Here is a 24,329-nt window from a genome sequence, read left to right as displayed (position 1 = left end):
AATAAATCTGAATATGCATTCCACTTTATCTCCAATTTTAACTGGGAGCAGGAATTGGATGTACGGGGAAGGTTCGCGCAAGTGAAGCATAAACCCAACTAAAGTCATAAACTCCATTCTCTATCACTATTGTCATGATGCTTTATCCCACTTCCTCAATCTCTCTATACATTCCTCTTCCATTATCCAGCTTCACGGGATAATCCTTGCATGATTCCACTCCTTCATATCCAAATGTGAGAGTATCTCCAGCTTGTATTCCCACCTACACATCACTTCTACATGTGATTGACTTGGCTTCAACGGCCACTTGTGTTTATGAATACCACATTTCTAGTAATCCTTTGCGTGAAAACATTTCCCCTAACTTCCTTAGTATAAAAATGCACATTTTTTCTTTTAGATCGCTTCTTTACTCATAAGTTCATATTTCCTTCTTTATGAAATTATCCTTGAAATTGATACTTAAAGTTTTCATTTTAAGGGATGCACTTTGAATAAGTGTTTTTGTTTTGAATGATGAATTTTGTGTAAATGCCAGTTGAAAATGTTTAATTTTGCAGATATAACTTTGAGAAGAGGGTGTGATTGGTTGACAAGTGGACTTGATGTCCCTTTACACCTGACCTTGCCCATGGCTGGTTCTGTACAATGTGAATTGGCCAAATGGCTGAGTGAGTTGCTACAGCCAGTCTGAGTAAGTTTTCCACAGACACAGGAAAGGATTCCTTCATCTTTACAAAGACCATACAAGATTTGTATATTGATAGCAATGTTGAGTCCATGTGCTCATTTGTCATTACTAGCTTATTCATTAATGTACAGCTCTAAACGTGCCGCCATTGTGAATCAGTATTCGTTGAACTTATGAACTAAGCAACTCGCGCAGTGTTTGGTTTTAATGACACCACGTATGCCCAAATATATGGTGTTGCTATGAGATCACCTCTAGACCCAGCTGTCACCAACATCTTCATCGGTTTTCATGAGAGCTACCTCTTTAAAGGAATGACTCATAACCACCTCCCCCTTGCATAGTTTCGATACATAGATGATATATTTGCTATATTTGAATCTGCAGCTGCACGTAAGAATTTTCTTGCCTTAATGGATTCCATCCTGTGCTCAGTTTCATCATTTGACATGGAGCAGTAAAATGAGCTCCCTTTCTCTTTCCTGCTAGTTGAGTGGTCTGCCAATGGGTTCTCTACTACTGTCTACCACAAGCCAGCCTTCACTGGTAAGTATGTGCTGGGATTCCTACAGTTCTATGCGCAATAAGATTTTCCTTATTGGCATGTAAATGGGGCCTAAGCCATTTGCTCACTGCAAGCTTGATGCCGAAATAGAGCACATCAGAGCTATCCTGTGGGATAATGGCCATTCTAATTAGATTATTGCTCACAACAGATCACACAAACTCATGAATGGGTCTACCTCAAGTTTATCTCAGAAAATTTCAGCAACAGGTGAAGCTAGCCATTTCACACTGTTACTATACAGTAGCAACATAAGTGGTATTCTGCACTAAAAGGATTCTGCCGTCAAGCCAAAAAGACATTCTGCCTACCACACAAATGGAATAATGTATATGAATTTTGGTGCTGGTGTGATGTCAGGTATGTAGGTCACGTGTCCAAACGACTAGTGGATCATGAGAAACAACACACTCCTTCGGCTTTTTGCAACAGGCAAAGTAATGATTGCACTCAACCAGCCCATGCTTGCAAAACTTGGATCATAGTGTCCAACGTTAGATGTGATTCTGTGGCTGGACAGCACTTACTAAACAATCCTGAGTGCAATTGTTAGCATAAGCAGCCAGTTTAAGATCATCAGTCGGACTCGCAGTGTGGCTCACTTATGCATGCTAGAAGCCATGTACACTCACACACAGGGCACTGTCTTTTTCAAACAAAAAGAATTTGTCCACCATTGTGCCTTTTTCAACTAAACTAAAGGTTGGGGGACAGCCATTCCCTGGTTCATTCCCCATGGCAATGCTTTGAGCAATCAGAGTTGACCTGCCTGGTTTGAATTTAATCAAAAGCTTGGTAGTTAACTGTTCCCTGGTGCATTTTCTATGGCAAGTCTCTACTAATCAGAGTCCACTTTCCAACCAATCAGCACCCTTTTCTCAAACAGTATAAATCATTGTTCTCTTTAAGTTTTGGTATCCTTGTGAATCTGTCTTGATGAGTGTAAGACAAAAAGCTTCGACAGCATTTCTCTTTTTCATACTCAAGTTCTGTATTACCAAGTGACTAAATATAATTTCCTAATTTTGACATTGCAGGTATGACATAGAGATTGATCAGTGTCATCGACCTGCCTTAAAAAAAATTATGGAGAGGGATGATGTAGCAGCAAAAACACTTGTGGTTTGTGTTTCTCGAATAATATCAATGGGAACAAAATCATTCCAAAATAACCCTAATCTCGCTGGTGTGGATAAACAGTCCAAAACTGTAACTGAAAAGAGCGTCATAGAAGCAACGAAGCATATGCCCTTAGGAGTTATTGAAGTCACTGATGGATGGTACGGAATTAAGGCACTTCTGGATCTTCCACTCACATCACTGTTACAAAAAAAAAGACTTGTAGTTGGTCAAAAGATTATTGTTCATGGGGCAGAGCTAATTGGGTCACAGGATGCTTGTACACCTCTTGAAGCTCCAGAATCACTCATGCTAAAGGTAAGGGTGATAGAATGAATAAACAATGACAACTAAACAAATTTTTGCAATCATTAAGACTTTTAAATATGCTTAATATTTTTGTTTTATGACATTTTTCTCTTTTTTGTGGGAGGATGGCAGGCATCACTTTTTATTTGGTTTTATTCTATTCATCCGTCTATTCTAATAACTGAAACTGAACGATAGGAGCTTTTTCAAATAGGGGTCGGGAGGTGGATTTAGGTGCATGAGGTGAGTTAAATATCCTGAAAGCGATAAAAACAAAAATAAAAACAAAAAAACTGCAGATGCTGGAAATCCAAAACAAAAACAAAATTACCTGGAAAAACTCAGCAGGTCCGGCAGCATCGGCGGAGAAGAAAAGAGTTGACGTTTCGAGTCCTCATGAAGTTCTGTCGAAGGGTCATGAGGACTCGAAACGTCAACTCTTTTCTTCTCCGCCGATGCTGCCGGACCTGCTGAGTTTTTCCAGGTAATTCTGTTTTTGTTTTTATCCTGAAAGCGATGTTGGGTCAGAAGCCCAATGTCATTCTGCTGCCTTCGAGCTTCACCTGGGCAAGTCTGAAAGGGAGGGGAACCTCCTTAGAGCTGTTTGGTAAGTCCTTTATATATTCAAATAGCTAATTAAGTTGTGTTATGACTTAGGATCCTGGCTTGAACTGCCAGTGGACCTATTTCCCAAGATGTCAACAATTCGCTGGGGTCACTGATTCATGTGCACAGCAGGAAATGCTTCTTCAGTGAACGTGGGAAGGAAGCTTTTTCCCAGTGAAACTAAAACAACTGTAGCTGTGGCCAGGTGAGAAGCTGCTGACTGCAGCACTCCACAGATGATGCTTGACAAGTGATTGCCAACTTCTTCAAAGTCACATTACCTGTCTTGCTCGTCACTCACCTTCAGCTTCACTTTCCTGCTACCAGGCTTCATTACGGCATGGGATCTGCTATTATAGCTCTCTCTTGCACCTCTGACGAAGAGCGGGAGCAATAACAATAGGACCAGTACCAGCTGCCTTTTCAACCACATGCTGCTCCATAGGGTAGAGAAGTGATCACAGAGATCCGGTTCCAAAGAGGCAAAACCTCCAACACTGGATCCACAGGCATAGGATCATCTCTCTTGACATATGAGCACCAGTGCCTCAGGAGACTTGGGTTTTCACAGCATGTCATTGCTAACATCTGTTGCATCCTAAAATAATACCTCCTTCCCAGTAAATCAGGTTGGCACACATTGCCAGTAGTCATTAAGTTGCCTGTCACAGATGGGACCACATCCTCCCCCCACATGCCCCAGGTCTCTTGACTCCCTCTCTCCAAAGTTATATGCTCTTTCCTGCAAGGAGACAAAGGAGAGAGTTATAAGTGTTAGCAATGGGCTGTGTGGAGGGCAGGTAAAAATTGTAGAATGGTTACAGCATAGAAGAAGCCATTTGGCCCTTCGTGGCATGCCAGTTCTCTACAAGGGCAACTTAGCTCTATTATAGCTTTCCCTTTCATCCTGGCCCTTCTTTCCAGGTACTTATCCAATCTGCCTTTGAAAGCCACAGCTGTATCTGCCTCCACTAAACTCTTCGGCAGCACATTCTGGATCCTATTCGCTCGCTAAGTTTTCCTCATGCTGCTGTTGCTTCTTTTGTCAATCACCTTAAATCGGTGTCTTCTAGTTCTCGACCTTGTGTCAACGGGAACATTTTCCCTCATCTACTCTGTCTAGACCCCTCATGATTTTGAACACCTACATCAAATCTCCTCTGTCTTCTCTAAGGCGAATAGCCCCAGCTCCTCCATGTAGCTGAGAACCATTCGTATAAATCTTCTCTGCACCTTCTCTAAAGCCTTCACATCCTTCCTAAGGATAACATTTGTGCAGGGTGACTGAGGCACGGATGTAACCACACAATAGGACAAGGGTGATTGTTGGCTGCTCAGGTGGGGATATAGGTGCCTGGAGACAAAGGAATAAGTGCAGCTTTCAGGCATGTCCTGAGGAGTGCTGTGCAGTAGAATGCTGGAGTAATTGAATTGTGGGCTTAGCACCTAAAATTGCTATGCCACTCGCCTTTCCTGCCCTCCTGAGGTCCTGGATCCTCAGTGCATTGCCTTTGGGTTGGAAGGGCTACACATCTGCTTCTGACTTCCTGGGCCACAACCACCCATCCAACTTGGTTGGAGAAGCTGTCCTTTTCCCCCAGTTAGAACATAAGAACTAGGAGCAAGAGTAGGCAATTCAGCCCCTCGAGCCTGCCCCGCCATTCAGTACGATCATGGCTATCCCATTTCGGCCTCAACTCCAATTTCCCAGAACAATCACTTCACTTCAGTGTCTCAGCTCCCACAGCAGGTCCTCCAGGTAAGAATGAGACATTCAGCCTTCCCAGGTCTTTTCTACATTCTCATGGTTGCTGCAGCCTCAAAAATCAATGTTTACATGGATCATTAACTCATGGTGTAGTCCCTTGAATTAAAGTCCTTTCTTTGGTTCCAGCAAATCATTCCACCTGCCCTCATTGGCTGGGGAACATGCAGATGGAGGTGCTAATAATCTTGGCTCTGCTAAAGAGCCTCGACAAACGCCTCTGGAGATTCAATGGTCTCCCAGCCCAATGTGGTACCACTGCCTCAGCAGGGCCTAAGGTGAAACATTTTGCCTGATATGTCTGTCAGCTTGCCCTGGCATCTGGCCGCTGGTGGGTGATTAGTACTGCCTAGGTATGTCTTCTCTGTTGCCTCAAGGCTTTACAGGCTTTGTTCAACACAACTTAACTGAGGAAGAAGAGCAGGACTTCTGGCTCTACATGCCCCTACTCTCCACTGTACCAATTCTGTTTTGTTTATCCATTTTAACCTATTCATTATGGATTTTACCCTATTGCAATCTTTTTTTCCAAATGTGCTGGAATCATCTCTTTTTATGATAAATGTGCAAGTTCAATATTTTACTGAAATGCTGTAGTAGAATTGCCATTTTTAACTGAATAAGATATTTTGGATGACTAAAGTATGTACGTTTTCATTCAAGAAAATAGCACAGCTACATTTAAGGGTAAGTTAGTTGAACACAAGGGATAAAAGAATAAAATATGTTGATAGGGTTAGATGAAGTGGGTTGAGAGGAGGCTCATGTGGAACATAACACCACATGGGCCAACTGGAGAGAATGATCTTTTTCTGTATTGTACATTGTATGTAATTTGTATGAATAGGAGTATGTCGTTTAGCCGGAATATGTACTACAATTCAATTAGGTCCATACCTCAGCTTCATTTACCTACCTTTGCTTTATGTTTCTTGATACTTTTACCTGACAAAAATCTATTGATCTTGGTCATGAAAATTTCAATTGACCTAGCATTTATGTCCTTTTGGGAAGAAGATTCTAGATTTCCACTGCCCTTTAGGAGAGAAATCAGGAAACATTTTTCACACACATTGCCTAGCTCATGACAATTGGCAGCTCTTAGGGCTTCTTCATAGTATCATAGAAGTTTGTGGCACAGAGTGGCTTGTGGGGGGGCTTCAACCTATTGCTTTTGCCCAGCCGAATGAAAGCTGCCCAGCCTAATCCTGCTTTCTAGCTCTTGGTCCTTGTAGTTGGTTCCTGACTCATTTTCCAGTTATAATACTTAATAATCATTTTGGCTTTTAGATTTGTGCAAGTGGTAATGACTAGCAATATAGACACTAGAAACATGCATTCAGTGGATGTAGTATCTTTATAAAGGAAAGCTTCTGGATTATCTTAAAGCACAGCTGGTTCATTAATGTCCTTCAAGAAAGGGAATCTGCCATTGCCAGTCAGTCGGGCGTACACATGACTCTAGTCACAGGTTGCATGGTGGACTCTGACTCTGAATACTCTTACTTTGTTAGCACTGTCCAAATTCCAAGAACAGAACTCATAGATATTTCGAGGGAATTTCATTAAATTAGCATGGGATGCTAGCGGTACTCAACATTTGCTGGAGAGTATTGCAAAGAATGTGCAGCACAAAAACAGGCACTTTGGCCCAATAAGTCCATGCCAATGTTCATGTTCTACTTAACCCAAGAGGGTACACTATTACACTGTTCATAAATCTTCAGTCTACGACCTTTTACAATTGTTCCAGAGTATCCTGTTTGCTTTTTCTGCAGTTGTAAAGCTAACTGAATCGGTCCAAAGCTTGAGTGTGATGTTGCGTATTTACTCTTCTGTTATACTGCCAAGCGCTATTCATTCATGGGATGTGGGCACCCCTGTCTAAGCCAGCATTTATTGTCCATCCCTAATTACCCGTTAGAAGGTGGTGGTGAGCTGCAGTGCTGTTAAGCAGGGAGTTCCAGGATTTTGACCAGCAACAGTGAAGGAATGGTGATGTATTTCCAAATCAGGATGCTGAGTGACTTGGAGGGGAATTTAAGGTGGTGATGTTCCCATGTGTCTGCTGCTTTTGTCTTTCTAGATGGTAGTGGTCGTGGGTTTGGACAGTGTGTCTGGGGAGGCTTGGTGAGTTCCTGCAGTGCATCTTGTAGATGGTACACACTGCTGCCACTGTTCATCGGTGGTGGTGTGGCGAGTGATTGTGGATGCGGTGCCAATTAAGCGGGCTGCTTTGTCCTGGATAGTGTCAAGCTTCTAAAGAGTGTTGTTGGAGCAGCACTCGCCCAGGCAAGTGGAGAGCATTCCATCACACTCCTGACTTGTGCCTTGTAGATGTTGGACAGGTTTTGGGGCGTCAGGAGGTGAGTTACTTGCCACAGGATTCCTAGGCTCTGACTGGCTCTTATAACCACAGTATTTATATGGCTAGTCCAGTTCAATTTCTGGTCAATGGTAACACCCCCCCCCCACCGCCACACACACACACACACACACACACACCCCAACACCCAAAGATGTTGTTAGTGGGTGATTCAGCGTTGATAATGCTATTGAATGTCAAGGGGCGATGGTTGGATTCTCTCTTGTTGGAGATGGTCATTGCCCACCATTTGTGTGGCGTGAATATTAATTGCTGCTTGTCAGTCCAAGCCTGGATATTGTCCAGGTCTTGCTGCATTTGGACATGGACTGCTCCAGTATCTGAGGAGTCGCGAATGGTGCTGAACATTGCACAACCATCAGCGAACATCCCCACTTATGACATTATGACAGAAGGAAGGTCATTGTTGAAGTAGCTGAAGATGTTTTGGCCTAGGCCATTACCCTGAGGAACTCCTGCAGTGATGCCCTGGAGCTAAGATGATTGACCTCTAGCAACACAACCATCTTCCTTTGTGCTAAACATGACTTCAACCAGAGATTCCCATTGACTCCAATTTTGCTAGGGCTCCTTGATGTCACACTCAGTTAAATGCTGCCTTGATTTCAAGGGCAGTCACTCTCACCTTACTTCTGGGGATCAGCTCTTTTGTCCATGTTTGAACCAAGGCTGTAATGAGGTCAGGAGCTGAATGACACTGGCGGAACCCAAACTGTGTGTCAGTGAGCAGGTTATTGCTAAGCAAGTGCTGCTTGAAAGCACTGTTGATGATCCCTTACATCACTTTATTGATGGTGGAGAGTAGAATGATGGGACGGTAATTGGCCAGGTTGGATTTGTCGTGCTTTTTGTGTAAAGGACATACCGAGGCAATTTTCCACAATGCCAGGAAGATGACAGTGCTATAGCTGTGCTGGAACAGCTAGTTAGACTTCCTGCTCCTTTGCTTGAAAATCCCATCTAAGCTACAATCGAGCAAACAGGTGACTAGAAACAGTGGTAAGATATGCAAGAAAGTAATTGTATTGATTATCTATAAGCAAGATGCACTCCATAAAAGAAATTGGGAAGACAAAATAAATGGTGAATAATGTAGAATTTGTCTAAATGACAGATTTCCTTTTTGAATTGAAAATGAAATTGCAATAAAACTTATGTAATATTTCAAAATAATAATCCATGTTTTCCAATTAAGATTTCAGCTAACAGCACCAGACCTGCTCGATGGTATGCAAAACTAGGATTTCATCGTGACCCTCGACCGTTCCCATTGCCAATATCTGCCCTGTTCAAAGAAGGTGGAATGGTTGGATGTGTTGATGTCATTGTTGTTCGAATTTACCCCATGCAGGTATGGAAGATTATGGAGTAAAATTGTTTAAATGGAATAGCTTGTCTTTTTGCTCTTTTAAAGTCAACCTAATAAACTAAATCAACAAAATGAGGTATAAAGTAAACATAGCCCCTAAGTTAGGTTAGCTGTAAAACCAAAGACAAAGTTTAAAGAAAACTTACAAACATCAAATCAAAATGTGATTAAGGGGGTAGCTTGTCTTTCTAGATGAAGAGTTATCAATACATTGTATGTCACTTGTACATTTTGATTGCTTATGAGAGGAGTGCTTGGTTTTTTGGCAGGGTTGTGTTGTGTTAGTATTAATTGTATAATAATTGAGTAATTTTATTCAGGTGGTGGATATTAATGGGAGATTCACTTGTGCTCCTATGTATACTTAATTTGTTAATTTGGTTTAATCAAAAGAGTATATATACTGTGGTTAATCTGCTATTAGTTGATTAGTTTAATTGATATACTCAAGAGTATATATTGTAGTTGTTGGTTTAGGAGCTACATGTTTGTAATGTATGTCTCTAAATAAAAGCAAGTGTGTAAAGATTTTGCTCAGGTCTATCCTTCACTGACTATCTGGAATAGAACACTTGGGGAACAAGTCATGGGGTTCAGGCAAATTGTTTGGTCTTTGTTCCTGGAGATTAGGGATTGTGGGTCAGGTGGCGCGACATGTCAGTTGATGGATCGCTGTGTTGGGTGCTTGAAATAGATAGCTTATGTTGAGTGAACCTTCAAGGATGAGCCCTAAACAATTTGGCATTTCTAGGTCCTATGTCCAGGGAGAGTCAGGGCTTGAAAAAAACCGGTGCAAAACAAAGCAAGATTTCCAGGAAGAGTTGGGGCATGAAAAAAACCAGTGTAAGACAGAGTGAGATTTCCAGGGAGACTCAGGGCTAGGTGCTGCTAATGCCGGTATTGGTGCTGCTGCTAGAGTTCGGAAACAGAAAGAGGTGTGACATCACAGGAAGAGGTTAAGTTGATTGGCTAGTGATTATTGCTGCTTAAGAATTGAGTTGCAACAATTGGACAATTAAAGATTATAAATATATTAAGTACTAATAAGGAATGTGAGTAGCTGGTGAGTATCTTTCATTTTTAAGTAAGATTTAATACAACTAGTAAACTGTGATAAGTATTGGTACGATTTATCAGTACTATAGTAAGGTTTATAAGTAGTGGTCAGATGTATTAGTATTGGTAAGTTTTTTAGCAGTAGCAAGGTTAGCTAATAAATAGATGGCAGAACTGCTGCAACCTTGAGTGCCCATCCTGTGCTATGTGGGAACTCCAGGTTTTGGGATTTGAGCAGTAGCTAGCATCACTGCGGTGCATCCATGAGGCTGTGAGCCATGTGGTAGCCCGTTTTATAGATGTGGTCATCTCACAGTTTGCATGTGCAGGAGAGAGGGAAGGAGTGACCACCAGATAGCCAAAAAAGAACAGGCAGGTAGTGCAGGAGTCTCCTCTGAGTACATCCCACTCTCCAAACAGTACTCAGTTCTGAATACTTTTAAGAGTGAGGGTACATGTGAGGAGTGCAGTTAGAGCCAAGTCCATGGCACCACGGGTGGATCAGCTGCACAAGGGGGTATTAGGAAGTCTGGAAGAGCAATAGTGATGTGATTCGATAGTTAGGGGAACAGATAGGTGTTTCTGTGATTGCAAGTGTGAATCCAGGATGGTGCTTTGCTTCCCTGTGCCAGGGTCAAGGATGTCACTGAGCAGCTGCAGAGCATCCTGACGGGGGGAGGGTGAACAGCCAGCAGCTGTTGGGCCACATCAGTAGCAATGAAATAGGTACAAAGAAGGATGTGGTCCTGCAGTTAGGATTTAGTGAGCTAGGTAGAAAATTAGCAAGCAGGACCTCAAAAGTAGTAATCTCCAAATTTACTCCCAGTGCCACATGTAAATGAGGACAGAAATAGCAAGATAAGACAAATGAATGCTTGGCTGGAAAGAAGGTGCAGGAGGGAGGGCTATAGATTCTTGGGATATTGGAATCGACTCTGGGGGAGGGTGGGACTGGTACAGGCCGGACAGATTGCACCTGAGCAGAGCCAGAACTGAGTTCCTTGCTAGTGCTGTTGGGATGTTTTAAACTAACTCAGCAGGGGTGTGGGAACCAGGAGAAAATATCAAAGGACTACCAAAGTGCACAGAATATTGATAAAGAAAGATAGCACTAGAATTACTAGGACGTCCTAGCCCAACCATTTTCAGCTTCACTAAGGTCGCAAGTTGGGATGCTGGCTGATGACTGCGGAGTGTTCAGTATCATGCATAATTCCTAAGTGCTAAGGAACAACAGCAATTTCATGGGCTGAGATAATTGGGCTCCAAAACCACAACTATCTTCCTTTATGCTTAACCTAACTTCAACCAATGGAGAGCTTTCCCCTTGATACCCATTAACTTCAGTTTTGCTAGATTGTTTGACATCACACATAATCATAGGCTGCCTTGATGTCAAGGGAAGTCACACTCCCCTTACCCATTGAATTCAACTCTTTTGTCCATGTTTGCAAAAGGCTATAGGGAGGTCTAGAGCAGTGCCCCTGACAGTACCCAAGTTGAGCATTCCTGAGCAGGTTATTGTTGTGTAAGTACCGTTTGATAACACTGTCAACGGTACCTTCCATCACTTTTCCTGACGATCGAGAATAGACTCATGGGGTGGTAATCGGCTGGATTGGATTTGCCCTGCTTTTTGTGGACAGGGCATACCTGGGCAATTTTCCACATTGTTTGGTTGATGCCACTGATGTAGCTGTACTGGAACAGCTTGGCTAGGGGTGCAGTGAGTTCTGAGCAGAAATTTTCAGTACTACTACTGGATTGTTGTCAACGTCCAGTCTTATCTGCAACCAGTGCCTCCAGCTGTTTCTTGATGTCATGTGGAATGAATTGAATTGGCTGAAGCCTGGCATCTGTGATGTTAGGTACCTCAGGAGGTGACCAAGATGGGATCTTCCACTTGGTGTTTCTGGCTGATGACAGTAGCAAATATTTAGTTAGCCTTGCCTTTTGCACTGACTTACTGGTCTCCCCGATCATTGAGAATGGGGATTTCTTGGAGCTGCCACCTCCAATTATTTGTTCAATTGTCCACTGCCATTCATAACTGGATGTGGCAGGACTGCAGAGCTCTGATGTGATCTGTTGGTTGAGAGTGCTCAGCACTGTCTATTGCATGCTGCTTCTGCTGTTTAACATGCATGTAATCCTTTGTTGTAGCATCACAAGGCTGACACCTCATTTTATTGGTTGGTCTGGTGCTGCTCCTGGTACACTCTGCTGAACTCTTCGTTGAACCAGAGTAGGTTCCCTAGATGGTGATGGAAGAGTGAGGGATATGCTCGGCCATGAGGTTAAGAATAGTAGCTGAATACGATTCTGCTGCTGGTAGCCCATGGCATCTCATGGGTGTACAGTTTTCATCTGTTATGAATCTATCCTGTTTAGCACGATGGTAGCACCACATAAAATGATGGAGAATATCCTCACAGTCAAGGCAGTACTTTGTCTCCACAGCACTGTGCTATAGTCATTCTCACCAATACTGTCATAGGCAGTTGGATCTGTGACAGATAGATTGGTGAGGACCAGGTCAAGTAGGTTCTTCTCTCTTGGTTCTGTCAATATCTGCCAAAGGCCCAACCTGCCAGAGTTGCGTTTCATGATACAACCAGCACAGTCATTAATACTAGCATTGTTGGTGATGGACATTTGAAGTCCCTCACCCAAAGTACATTCTGTGCCTTGCTGCTCTGCGCTTCTTCCAAGTGGTGTTCAAGTGGCGTAGAGGGAAAGGCTGGCATAGTGGTAATGGAACTGAACGAGTAATCCAGAGGCCCAGGTTAATGCTACAGGGACATGGGTCCAAATCCCACCATGGCAGCTGGTGGAATTTAAATTTAATTAATAAATCTGGAATATAAAATTAGTCTCGGTAATGGTGACCATGACTACTATCATCAGTTGCTGTAAAAACCGATTTGGTTGACTAATATCCTTTAGGAAATGAAATCTGCATTACCATCCTTACCTGGTCTGGCCTACATGTGACTCCAGATCCACAGCAATGTGGTTGACTCTCTTAACTGCTCTCTCAAATGGCATAGCAAGCCACTCCATTCAAGGGCAATTAGGGAAAGGCAACAAATGCTGGCCTTGCCAGTGATGCCCACATCTCCTCATGAAAGAATTTTTTTTAAAATCATTAGTTGAGGGAGGGCAGTAGGTGGTAATCAGCAAGTGGTTTTCTTGCTCTAGCTTGATCTGATGCCATAAGACTTCTTGGGATTTGGAGTTGATGTGTAGGACTCCCAAGGCCATTCCCTCTTGACTGTACACAACTACCTTGTCACCTCCGGTTGGTCTTTCCTGTTGTGTGACAGGACATATCATGGAGATGCTGATGGACAAGTCTGGGATAGACTTGGCTGTACGGTGATTTAACGAGTATGACTATGTCAGGCTGTTGGTTGACTACACTGTGAGACAGCTTTCCCAATTTTGGCACAAGTACCGAGATATTAATGAGGAGGAGGACTTCATAGAGTCAATTGGGCAGGATGTGCCTTTGTTGTTTGGATGCCTAGGCAATGCCTTGTAGTCAGTTTGTTTTTATTCTTATTTGAATTGTGAAATGTGTTAGACTTCATTCCTATTGTTCACAAAATTGCCCTTAATTTGACAAAAATTGTTTTTCCTGCTTGGAGAGATGGCTTATTTTGAACTCATCTACAAATAGATGCTTTCAAAAGAAAACTAGGCAAGTACATGGAAAAGAATAGGAATAGAAAGACATATTTTAGTGCAACGATGTGGTTGATTAGAATATGAGAAAACTCAAGTGGAGTACATACATCAGCACAGACTATTTGGGTTGAATTGCCTGTTTGTGTTGTATGTTCTGTGTAATGGGATGTGGGCATTGCTGGTAAGGTTTGCATTTATTGCCCAGCCCTAAATGCTCTCAAGAGGATGGTGTGCTGTAAGGAATTTGGACGTGATAAATAAGTCGACAGCAAGACCGTCAAATTGTAGCTTTATTAAGCATAAAATATTACCTAACAAACTAGGCAGTAATTAACACAGCTTAATAGGCCATACTTCCCATTTCAGCTACAGTCAATGTGCAAAAACCTGGACTGGATTCGTCTTGTAGATTTTTCAAACCCCTGTGGTTTCTTCAAATGTCTGTAACTTGCTCAGCCTGCTGTAGTTCTCTGATCCCAGGTAGGGACAATCCCTTCCCTTTGGATCTTTATCCTCTCTGCTGCAACTAACATAGTTTCATCCCCCTTTCTTATACCCGCAAGAATTAATTAATCCCCTGGTTTACAAACATTTTGAGCCATTAACCAGTTACTTGGGCCATGTAATTGATCTTTAAATGGTCCCTGGCATCTGGCATTTGTTCCTAATCTACAGCATTCCTAAGGGAGTTCTCACCCATATAAACACCTGATCAATTTTGACTAGTTCAGTACAATTTCATGCAGTTATTAGCAAATGTTACTTTCCATTTATTCGCCCGGCCTGCATGTTGCTGCATGTAAATGAATACACAGTATTCATCAGTGAACCTCCCTACTTCTGACCTTATGGAGGGAAGGCCATTGAAGCTAAAGTTGGTTGGGTCTCGAACACTGCCCTGAGGAATTCCTGCAGTGCTGTTCTGGGGCTGAGGTGATCAACCTCCAACAAACACAACCATCTTGCTATGTTTTTTTTAACTATTCATTTACGGGATGTGGACACCACTGGCCAGGCAAGCATTTATTACCCATCCCTAATTACCCTTGAGAAGGTGGTGATGAGCTGCCAGCTTGAACCACTGCAGCCCCTGTGGTGTGGGTATACCCACTGTGCTGGTAGGTAGAAAATTCCAGGATTTTGACCCTGTGAAGGAACGGCAGTATATTTCCAAGTCAGGATGGTAATGGTTTGGAGACGAACTTCCAGGTGGTGGTGTTCCCATGTGTCTGCTGCCCTTGTCCTTCTAAATGGTACATGCGTTTGGAAGGTGCTGCCTAAGGAGCATTGGTGAGTTTCTGCTGTGCATCTTGTAAATGGTACATACTGCTGCCACTGTTCATCGGTGGTGAGGGAGTGAATATGGATGGGGTGCCAATCAATTGGCTGCTTTGTCCTGGATGGTGTCAAGCCTCTTGAGTGTTGTTGGAGCTGCACTCATGCAGGCAAGTAGGGAGTATTCCATCACACTCCTAATTTGTGCCTTGTGGATGGTGAACAGGCTTTGGAAGTCAGGAGGTGAGTTGCTCGCCACAGGGTTCATAGCCGCTGACCTCCCGTAGTTGCATTATTGAAATGGCTAGTTCATTTTCTGGTCAATGGTAACCCCAAGGATGTTGATAGTGGGGGGAATCAATGATGGTAATGCCATTGAATGTCAAGGGGTGGTGGTCACTGTCTGGCATTTATGTGGTGCAAATGTTACTTGCCACTTGTCAGCCTAAGCCTGGATATTGTCCAGGTCTTGCTGCATTTGGACATCGACTGCTTCAGTATCTGAGGAGTCGTGAATGGTGGTGAACATTGTGCAGTCATCGCGACCGTCCCCACTTCTGACTGTATGATGGAAGGAAAGTCATTGATGAAACAGCTGAAGATGGTTTGGCCTAGGACACTACCCTGAGGAACTCCTGCAGTAATGTCCTTTAACTGAGATTGACCTCTAAAAACTGCAACCGTCTTCCTTTGTATGAATCCAGACGGTGGAGATTTAACCTCCTGATTCTCACTGCTTTGATTTAAATTTTCCTAGGGTTCCATGATGCCATACTCAGTCAAATCCTTCTTCAATGTCCAGGGCTGTGATTTTCGCCTCACCTCACCTCTAGCTTCTGTTTTTCTGTCCATGTTTGAACGAATGTTGTAATGAAGTCTAGAGCTGAGTAATCCTAGCAAATTCTAAGCGAGCATTGGTGAGCTTTTTGTTGATGTTTAAGTGTCGCTTGATAGTGTTGCTTCCGTCAGTTTGCTAGGATTGAGAGTAGGCTGATGGGACTGTAATTGGCTAGATTGGGTAGAGGGACTGCTACTTCTGGAGCACAAGTTTCAGGATTCCAAGCAGGGTAATGTCAGAGCCCATGGCATTTGCTATATTCAGTGCACAACCATTTCCTAATGTCATTTGGAGTGAATCAAATTGGCCACAGACTAGCATTGGTTATGATGGGAATCTCTATGGGAAGGCCAAGATGGATGATGTGTTTAGCACTTCTGGCTGAAAATGGTTGCCAACCCTGCAGCTTTGTCTTTTGCACTCACTTGCTAGACTATCTTTGTTGAGGATAAAGATGTTCATGGAGCCTGCTCTTTTTCTCATTAGTTGTTTAATTGTCCACAGCCAATTAGGACTGCATGTGGCAGAACTGCAGAGGTTTGATCTGATCCAAAGAAACAATGATTGTTTGGCTGTGTAACATATTTCTTCCATTGTTAAGCATGCATGTAGTCCTGTGTTGTATCTTTACCATGTTGGTACATCAATTTCAGGATGCCTGGTGTAGGTCCTGGCATGCTCTTCTGCACTTCTCATTAAACAAAGATTGGTCCACTGGCTTGATGGTAATGACTGAATGAGGAATATGCTGGACTGTGAGGTTACAGATTGTGTTTGAATATAATTCTGCTGCTGCTGCTAAGTTCTGTGTAAGTTGCCTCCATAGTGACATCAGACTTGGCTTGGGGTATGTGGAAATGTAAACAGATATTTATATTATCCTGATATGTAAACTTTTCTATCCACTTGGGATAGAAAATATACATTGCTTCTCATATTAAAAAATATATGTAGGAATGTACTTGGTACTGAAGCAACTATGTAGATTTTCCTTACTTAAATGTTGTATTCCGGTATCTTTGAGCATGGCCTTGAATTGCTTTATATTTTTATGCAGTTTATTTGCAGAGTTGGCAATTGATGTGTAGTTGGTGTACTGAATAAGTGATTAGCTTATTTCCACATGAGACAGGCACTGTAATATGTTGTAATGGCAAGGCAAAGTGAAGATGAGTCATGGTACATAAGGCATGAAAGTTGGAGTTCAGTGCTGGCCAGAAAGTCAGGATGAAAAACCAACGAGGTGATTAGAAGTTTGTGTGATTAGGTGTTGCAAAGAGACTAGGTGCAGTCACAAAACTAGTGGTGTGTCAAGCAGTGCATTTGTTTGAAAAAAGAAACCTGACACAGAGAAAGTAGGAGAAACCTCCTATAATCCAGATTCTTCCTCCAGCCCAAAGTTTAAAATCAGGAAGAAATTCAAAGTCATAGAGAAACAAAGTTTGCCAGTATATCCGAACCCAGTGGTAAAGTGAGTTAGGGCCTTGATTCAAATCAATCAATGTCGCAGTCGCAATCATTAAGTGGAGTTGGCCATCAAAGTTCAGATTTGGCACAGTCAGAGATGCTGAGAAAGCAAAGTCAAGCTAATAGAAATGGAAGGAGATATGTAGACAGAGATAGAAACCAGATAGGTTAATTGAAAGCATGTGGGAAAAGGGAAGAAAGAAAGTTGTTCTTTTCAGTATTTCTTGTCAAATGATTGTTTTTATTAAATACATACTGGGTGTTAAGGGAAAACATCTTTTACATCTGAATTACACTAATATCAGTCATATATGTTTTGGCTGTGATTACAGAAATAAGTTTGCAACCCGACCTGTTAAATTTTCAGGTATTTTTGATGTTGGCTTAGTCATATTGTATTCTGGGAACTTACATACATGCACCATTTTACATTTTAATGTATGAGTTGCTTTATCAAGTGGGGAAGGAGTATAATTTTTTGTAATAGCTGAACATTTTGTTTTCCTGTCCCGTCTGTTGCCCTCTCTGTTGGGGAGGTGTACATTTAGTTAGTTCAATAATGGCTTTCTACTGTGAATCCACAAGGTGAGTTCTTTTCAGTGCAATACGGAACACACATTGCATAGTTTGTGTTTCTGATAAGAGATGTTGTTTTTCTTCAGTGGATGGAAAAGAAACCCAATGGAATGTATGTATTCCGGAATGAACGGACCGAAGAGCGAGAAGCTCAGATACACTACGAGAATCAACAGAGGAAGCTAGAAGTGTTATATGCTAAAATTGAAACTCAAATACAGGAACAATTCGGAGGTAATCACAAACTGCATTTCTAAATAGATATCCTTGAAAATAGCAAGCCATGTTTTAATCAATACTATGATTGTGGAGTTTTGTTCCACACTTGCTTTAATATTTCAAATGATTGCAATTGGTGTAAAGATATTAAATCAAAAATGTTTTTTATTTCGAAAGCGTCACATTTTCTGGATTACGTTTACATTTTTGAAGTTGTCATCTCTTACGTTGAGATAATAGACAATTGACATTCTACATATACCCATGTTTTGTTTTTAGACTTGTAGCATGGCAGTACTCCTGGTTAACCTGTGAGTTGGAGAACCATTGTGATATTTAGCTGGACCTGTGTCATTCTAAAGGCCATTGCTCAAGTATTCCCTTTAGTGAATATCCTCTTAAAATATTCTATTTTTTATTAACTTAAGGGATGTGGGTGTCACTGGCGGGACCAGCGTTGAGAAAGGTGATGGTGAGCATGTCCTTGAACTGCTGCAGTTCCATGAAGGTTCTCCCGCAGTGCTGTCTCTTAGAGTGTTCCAGGATTTTAACTCAGTGGCAGTGAAGGAGCAATGATAACATTTCCACGTCAGGATGGTGTCTAACAGAGAGGGAAACTTTGAGGTAGTGGTGTACATGTGTGCCTGCTGCCATTGCTTTGCTACGTAGTAGAGATTGCTGGTTTGGAAGGTGCTGCCGAAGAAGCAAGTTGATAAGTTGTTGCATTGCGCCTTGTAGATGGTACACACTGCAGCTATGGTGCGCCAGTGGTGTAGAGAATGCGTTTTTAACTGGGTAGCTGGAGTGCCGATTGAGTCGGCTGCTATGGCCTGGATGATGATAAGCGTCTTAAGTATTTTTGAAGCTTCACTCATCTAGGCAAATGGAGAGTATTCCATTGCACTTCTGACTTGTGTATTTTGATGGGAAAGGCTTGGGGAAGGCAGGAGGTGAGTCACATGCTACAGCATACCACTTAGGCAGTCACACCACTGATTTGGTCAGGGACAGAAGGATGTGACTGCGTGTGAAGTATGTAAGGGGACCCAGAGGGCAGGAGTGCAGGAGCTTTGGCTCTTACAATTGTCCAGTAGGTTTGAGGTGTTCTCAGCTTGCTTGGATAAGAGTCAGGGCTGCAGAGTGGATGAACAAACTGACCATGATGCCACAGTACCGAAAGCTATTCAAGTGGGGGGAGCAAAAAGGAATAGTAGTAGGGGAAAGTATTGTGAGGGGATTGACACTTCTGTGCAGCAAAGAGTGAGAGTCCAGAAGGCTCTGTTGCCTGCCCAGTGCCAGGGTTCAGAAAATCTGCTGGGTTGGAGAGAGACTTGCACTATGAAAGGGAGGATCCAGTTGTCGTGGTCCAGGCACCAACGACATAGGTAGAGCTAGGAAAGAGTTCTGCATAGAGAGTATGAGGTGCTAAATGAAAAGCAGAACATCAAAGGTAATAAACTCTGGATTATTACCTGAGCCACATGCAAATTGGCATAGGGGACACAAAAATTAGCGCGATTAAGACATGGCTGAAAAACTAGTTTGGGAGAAATGGGTTCTGGCTTGTGGGCCACTGGCACCAGTACTGGGGAAAGTGGGGGCTATACCATTGGAATGGTCAACACTTGAGCCAAGCTGAGACCAGTGTTCTAGCGAGTCGCACAACTAGGGAAGCAGAGAGGACTTTAAACTAAATAGTGGAGGCAAGGCATCTAATTTGGGAAGTGTGGTAAAGAAAAGACGAGATATATTAATGTGGGCAATAATAAACAGATTGTGACAGGAAGGGACGGGGAGTACAAACCTAAGAGTAAATCAGATAAGGCTAGAGGTTACAAAAACACTAAAACTCTATCTGAGTGTACATAGCATTCGAAACAAAACCTGAACTGATAGCTCAAATAGAAATAAATACGTACGGTCTGATACCCATTATAGAGACATAGCTGCAGGATGACATTGACTGGGGCCTGAATATTGAAGGGTACGTGACATTTAGAAAGGACAGGAAACTGGGAAAAGTTAGAGGGGCGGTTCTGTTAATTAGTGATGGTATTAGTACATTAGAGAGGTATGACGTAAGTTCAGGAAATCAGAAGTATAAATGGTTTGGGCAGAGATCAGAAATGATAAAGGCAAGAAGTTGCTTGTGGAAATGGTGCACAGGCCCCCTAACAGTAACCATACAGCAAGACGGGGTATAAAGGAAGAAATAATGAGAGGTTGTCAGAAAGGTACGGTGATAATCCTGGGGGATTTTAATCTGCATATAGTATGGGAAAATCAGATGGGCAAAGGTAACCTAGATGAGGAATTCATATAATGTTTTCGGGATAGTTTCTTAGAACAGCATGTTCTGGCACCAACCAGAGAGCTGGCTATACTAGACCTGATATTGTGCAACGTGATAGGATTAATTAATGCTACATAATGAAGGTGCCCCTAGGTAGCAGTGATCGTAATATGATTTTACTTTTAGTTTGAAGGAGAGAAGAGTGGGCCAATACTAGTATTTTAAACTTAAATAAGGGCAATTATGAGGGCATGAAAGCACAGCTAAGTAAAGTGAACTAGTAAATTAGGTTAAGGGATAGGCCAATAGAGATGCAGTAGTGGACATTTAAGGGAATATTTCAGAATGCACAGAATAGATACATTCCAACAAGGAAGAAAATTCCATGGGGAGGACCAATCATCCATGGTTAACTAAAAAACTTAAAGATGATATCAAACTTAAAGAAAAAGTGTATAATTACGCAAAGATGGATGGCAGGTTAGAAGATTGGGCAGAATATAAAGAACAGCAAAGAATGACTAAGATTAATAATGATGGGGAAAAAGTAGAGTACTAGAGAAAGCTAACTGGAAATATAAAGACCGATAGTAAGAGAATCTATAGATGTTTAAAAAGAAAAGTTAACAGTGAGCAATTCTCCTGTAGAAAGTTAGTCTGGGAAATTTTGCATTGGTCTTTACTATAGAGGATACAGGAATACAAGTAACATCCCAGAAATAATTGTAAATCGGATGTGGTACTGAGAAAATTGTTGGAGCTGCAGGCCGATAAGTCCCGGGGTCCTGATGGACTTCATCCTCGGGCCTTAAAACAAGTGACTAGTGAGAGAGTTGGTGCGTTGGTTTTTATAAAATTCCCTAGATTTGGGGAACGTTCCATTAGATTGGAAAATAGCGAATGTAACACTTTATTCAAAAAGGGAGGGAGACAGAAAGCAGGAAACTACAGTCCAGTTAGCTTAACATCTGTCCTAGGGAAAATGTTAGAAGCAATTATTAAAGACATTGTAGCAGGGCACTTGGAAAAATTTAGGATAATCAAGCAAAGCCAACTTGGTTTTGTGAAAGGGAAATCATGTTTAACTAGTTTAATGGAGTTCTTTGAAGAAGTAACATACGTGGATAATAGAGAACTAGGGAGATGGTGACATTGTGGTAATATCATTGGACTAGTAATCCAAGGCCTAGGCTAATGCTCTGGGGACATGGGTTCAAATCCCAACACAGCAGCTGGTGGAATTTAAATTCAATTAATAAAATCTGGAATTTAAAGCTATCTTCAATTGTCATAAAATCCATCTGGTTTGCTAATGTCCTTTAGATGTAAATTAAGGAAATCTGCCATCCTTGCCTGGTCTGACCTACATGTATCTCTAGACCCACAGCAATGTGTTTGATTCTTAACTGCCCTCTGAAATGCCTAGCAAGCCACTCAAATCAAGGACAGTTGGGGAGTTTTTTTTAATTCATTCATGGGATGTGGGCTTCACTGTCTGGGTCAGCATTTATTGCCTATCCATTTATTGCACTTGAGAAGGTTGTGGTGAACTGCCATTTTGAACTGCTGCGGTCCATGTGATATAGGTACACCCACAGTGCTGTTAGGGCGTTCCAGGATTTTGACCCAGCAACAGTGAAGGAACGGGGATTTATTTCCAAGTCAGGGTGGTGAGTGACTTGGAGGGGAACTTCCAGGTGGTGATGTTCCCATCTATCTGCTGCCCTTTCCCTTTTAGATGATAGTATTTTTGGGTTTGGAAGGTGCTTTTGAAGAAGTCTTATTAAATTCCTGCAGTGCATCATATAGATGACACACACTGCTGCTACTGTGCATCGGTGGTGGAGGGAGTGAATGTTTGTGGATGTGGCGCCCAGTCAAGCAAGCTGTTTTGTCCTGGACGGTGTCAAGCTTCTTGAGTGTTGTAGGAGCTGCATTCATCCAGGCAAGTGAGGAGTAATCCATCACACTCCTGACTTGTACCTTGTAGATGGTGGACAGACTTTGGGGAGTCAGGATGTGAGTTACTCGTCGCAGGATTCCTAGCCTCTGACCTGCTCTTGTAGCCACAGTATTTATATGGCTAGTCCAGTTCAGTTTTTGGTTAATGGTAATCCCTAGGATGTTGATAATGGGGGATTCATTGATGGTAATGCCATTGAACATCAAGGGGCAATGGTTGGATATTCGTTTGTTGGAGATGGTCATTGCCTGGCACTTGTGTGGCCTGAATGTTACTTGCCACTTGTCAGTCCAAGCCTGGATATTGTCCAGGTCTTGCTGCATTTAGACATGGACTGCTTCAATAGTTGAGGAGTCACAAATTATGCTGAATATTGAGCAATCATCAGCGAACATCTCTACTTCTGATAATTTTTTTAGGGTTATCTTTGGAACTCTTCCTCAAAAGAGAATGGAAGCAGTGTCTTTGAATATTTTTAAGATAGAGGTAGATTCTTGATAAGCAAGGGGATGAAAGGCTATCACGAATAGGTGGGACGTTACGATCAGATCAGCCATGATCTCATTGAATGGTGGAGCAGGCTCAAAGGGCCAAGTGGCCACCTGCTGCCCCTAATTCATACGTTAATCCCCAACTTCTGATCTGCCCTTATAACCACAATGTTTATAGAGTTAGCCGTGTTAAGATTCTGGTCTATAGTGACCCTCGGGGTGTTTATGGTCAGCAGTTTGATGATGGTCATGCTCATGAATGTCAGGGGAAAGTGCATAGACGATAGAAGAAAATTTAGGTAATGGTAGCTACTTGAAATAGATGAACAGAGAGACTGAGGTTCAAATACACAGATCTTTTAAAAGATCCAATGAAAGGTCATCGACCTGAAATACTAACTGTTTCTCTCTCCACAGGTGCTGCTTGACATAAGTATTTCCAGTGTTTTCTGTTCAATTATTTTGTTGTTGCTGTGATTTTTAAAGAATAAAAATAAGTAATGAATTAACTGAGTAAAATGCCTTGTTTTGAAGTTGACAGAAAGAAAAAGAGAGAACACAAAATACAGAAATTAAGTGACCAACAAATCATGATGCTCCAGGATGGTGTAGATTTGTATGAGGCAATCCAAAATTCTTCAGATCCATCTGTTGAGGTAACTAAATGTGCACTTTACCTATCCTAAATATGTATTTTTTTTGGATATATACAAGATTCCCTCCTGTAATCAGTGTTCTGGAATGTTGTTTTGATGTTTAGAATCCAGTTTAGACCACTGCTCAGGAGCCCGCTGTGGGGGAAAATGGATGAAATAACTGCAACCTTAGATCAATTAGAACCTTAATGCTTATTATTGGAAGTTTGTCCAGATTGGCAGCTGTGTAGTTCAGCTGCTTGGAGAGAGACCATTTTATTTTAAAGTCAGGAAGAAATAGAAGCAAGTTACAGATAATCCTGTCCTCTTTATTGTATTTTTTAAATATTATACAGATGTGTTTAGGAGTAGGCCATTGAGCTGCTCAAGCCTGTCTTGGCTGATCTACAGCCTAACTCTCTATACCCATCCATGCCCTGCATTCCTTAACACCTCTGTCAAAAATTTATCAATATTGAATTTAAAATTAAGTTATCCTTGGCCAAATCATCAGCAGCAGCTTCATCAATGACATTCCCTCCATCATAAAGCCAGAACTGGGGATGTTTGCTGATAATTGCAGAGTTCAGTTCCATTTTCAAAGCCTCGTAATGAAGCAGTCCAGATATTTTTGTTGTGTATTTTAGCTGTATTTCCATTAAGAATGAGAAGCAGTGTGGAAATACTTAATATTTTACTGATTAACTATTAATTTATAAGAAATTGTTTCTCTGCTTTAAGAACTGGAGATCACTGAAGAAATTTGAAATGACAACAGCTGGAGATCACATAGCAAACAAAATTTTGAAGTTTTGGAGTAAGATAAGAGTAGGCTAGGGCCTGGGATTATAAGGCAAAAAAAAGACAGCATATACAATTTAAGTATGTACAACCAGAGGTGCTGTGTGTCCTGATATTTGTCTACCTCCATGCATAGCCTTTACTTGTCCTGACTGGTAAAAGCCTACTTGTCGTTGAATGGTTACAGCACAGGAGGCTATTCAGTCCACTGA

The 24,329-nt window shown here is 42.0% G+C and overlaps 1 protein-coding gene across 4 annotated transcripts in view; it reads left to right on the top strand.

The window, feature by feature from the left end:
* Window positions 1–24,329, top strand: part of brca2 (BRCA2 DNA repair associated) — a 143,708-nt gene that overhangs the window by 76,696 nt on the left and 42,683 nt on the right. For all 4 annotated transcript variants that reach the window (XM_041199192.1, XM_041199193.1, XM_041199191.1 and 1 more), the window contains 4 exons: window positions 2,297–2,696; window positions 8,640–8,795; window positions 17,802–17,949; window positions 23,216–23,337. In XM_041199192.1, coding sequence (XP_041055126.1) covers window positions 2,297–2,696; window positions 8,640–8,795; window positions 17,802–17,949; window positions 23,216–23,337 — 826 coding nt within the window. The remainder of the gene's footprint in view (window positions 1–2,296; window positions 2,697–8,639; window positions 8,796–17,801; window positions 17,950–23,215; window positions 23,338–24,329) is intronic.

Source organism: Carcharodon carcharias, chromosome 11, assembly GCF_017639515.1.
Source record: "Carcharodon carcharias isolate sCarCar2 chromosome 11, sCarCar2.pri, whole genome shotgun sequence".
In the NCBI taxonomy this organism is placed as follows: Eukaryota; Metazoa; Chordata; class Chondrichthyes; order Lamniformes; family Lamnidae; genus Carcharodon; species Carcharodon carcharias.
The sequence above is the reverse complement of the archived record's forward strand: the minus strand, read 5'-3'. Positions and strand labels throughout refer to the sequence as shown.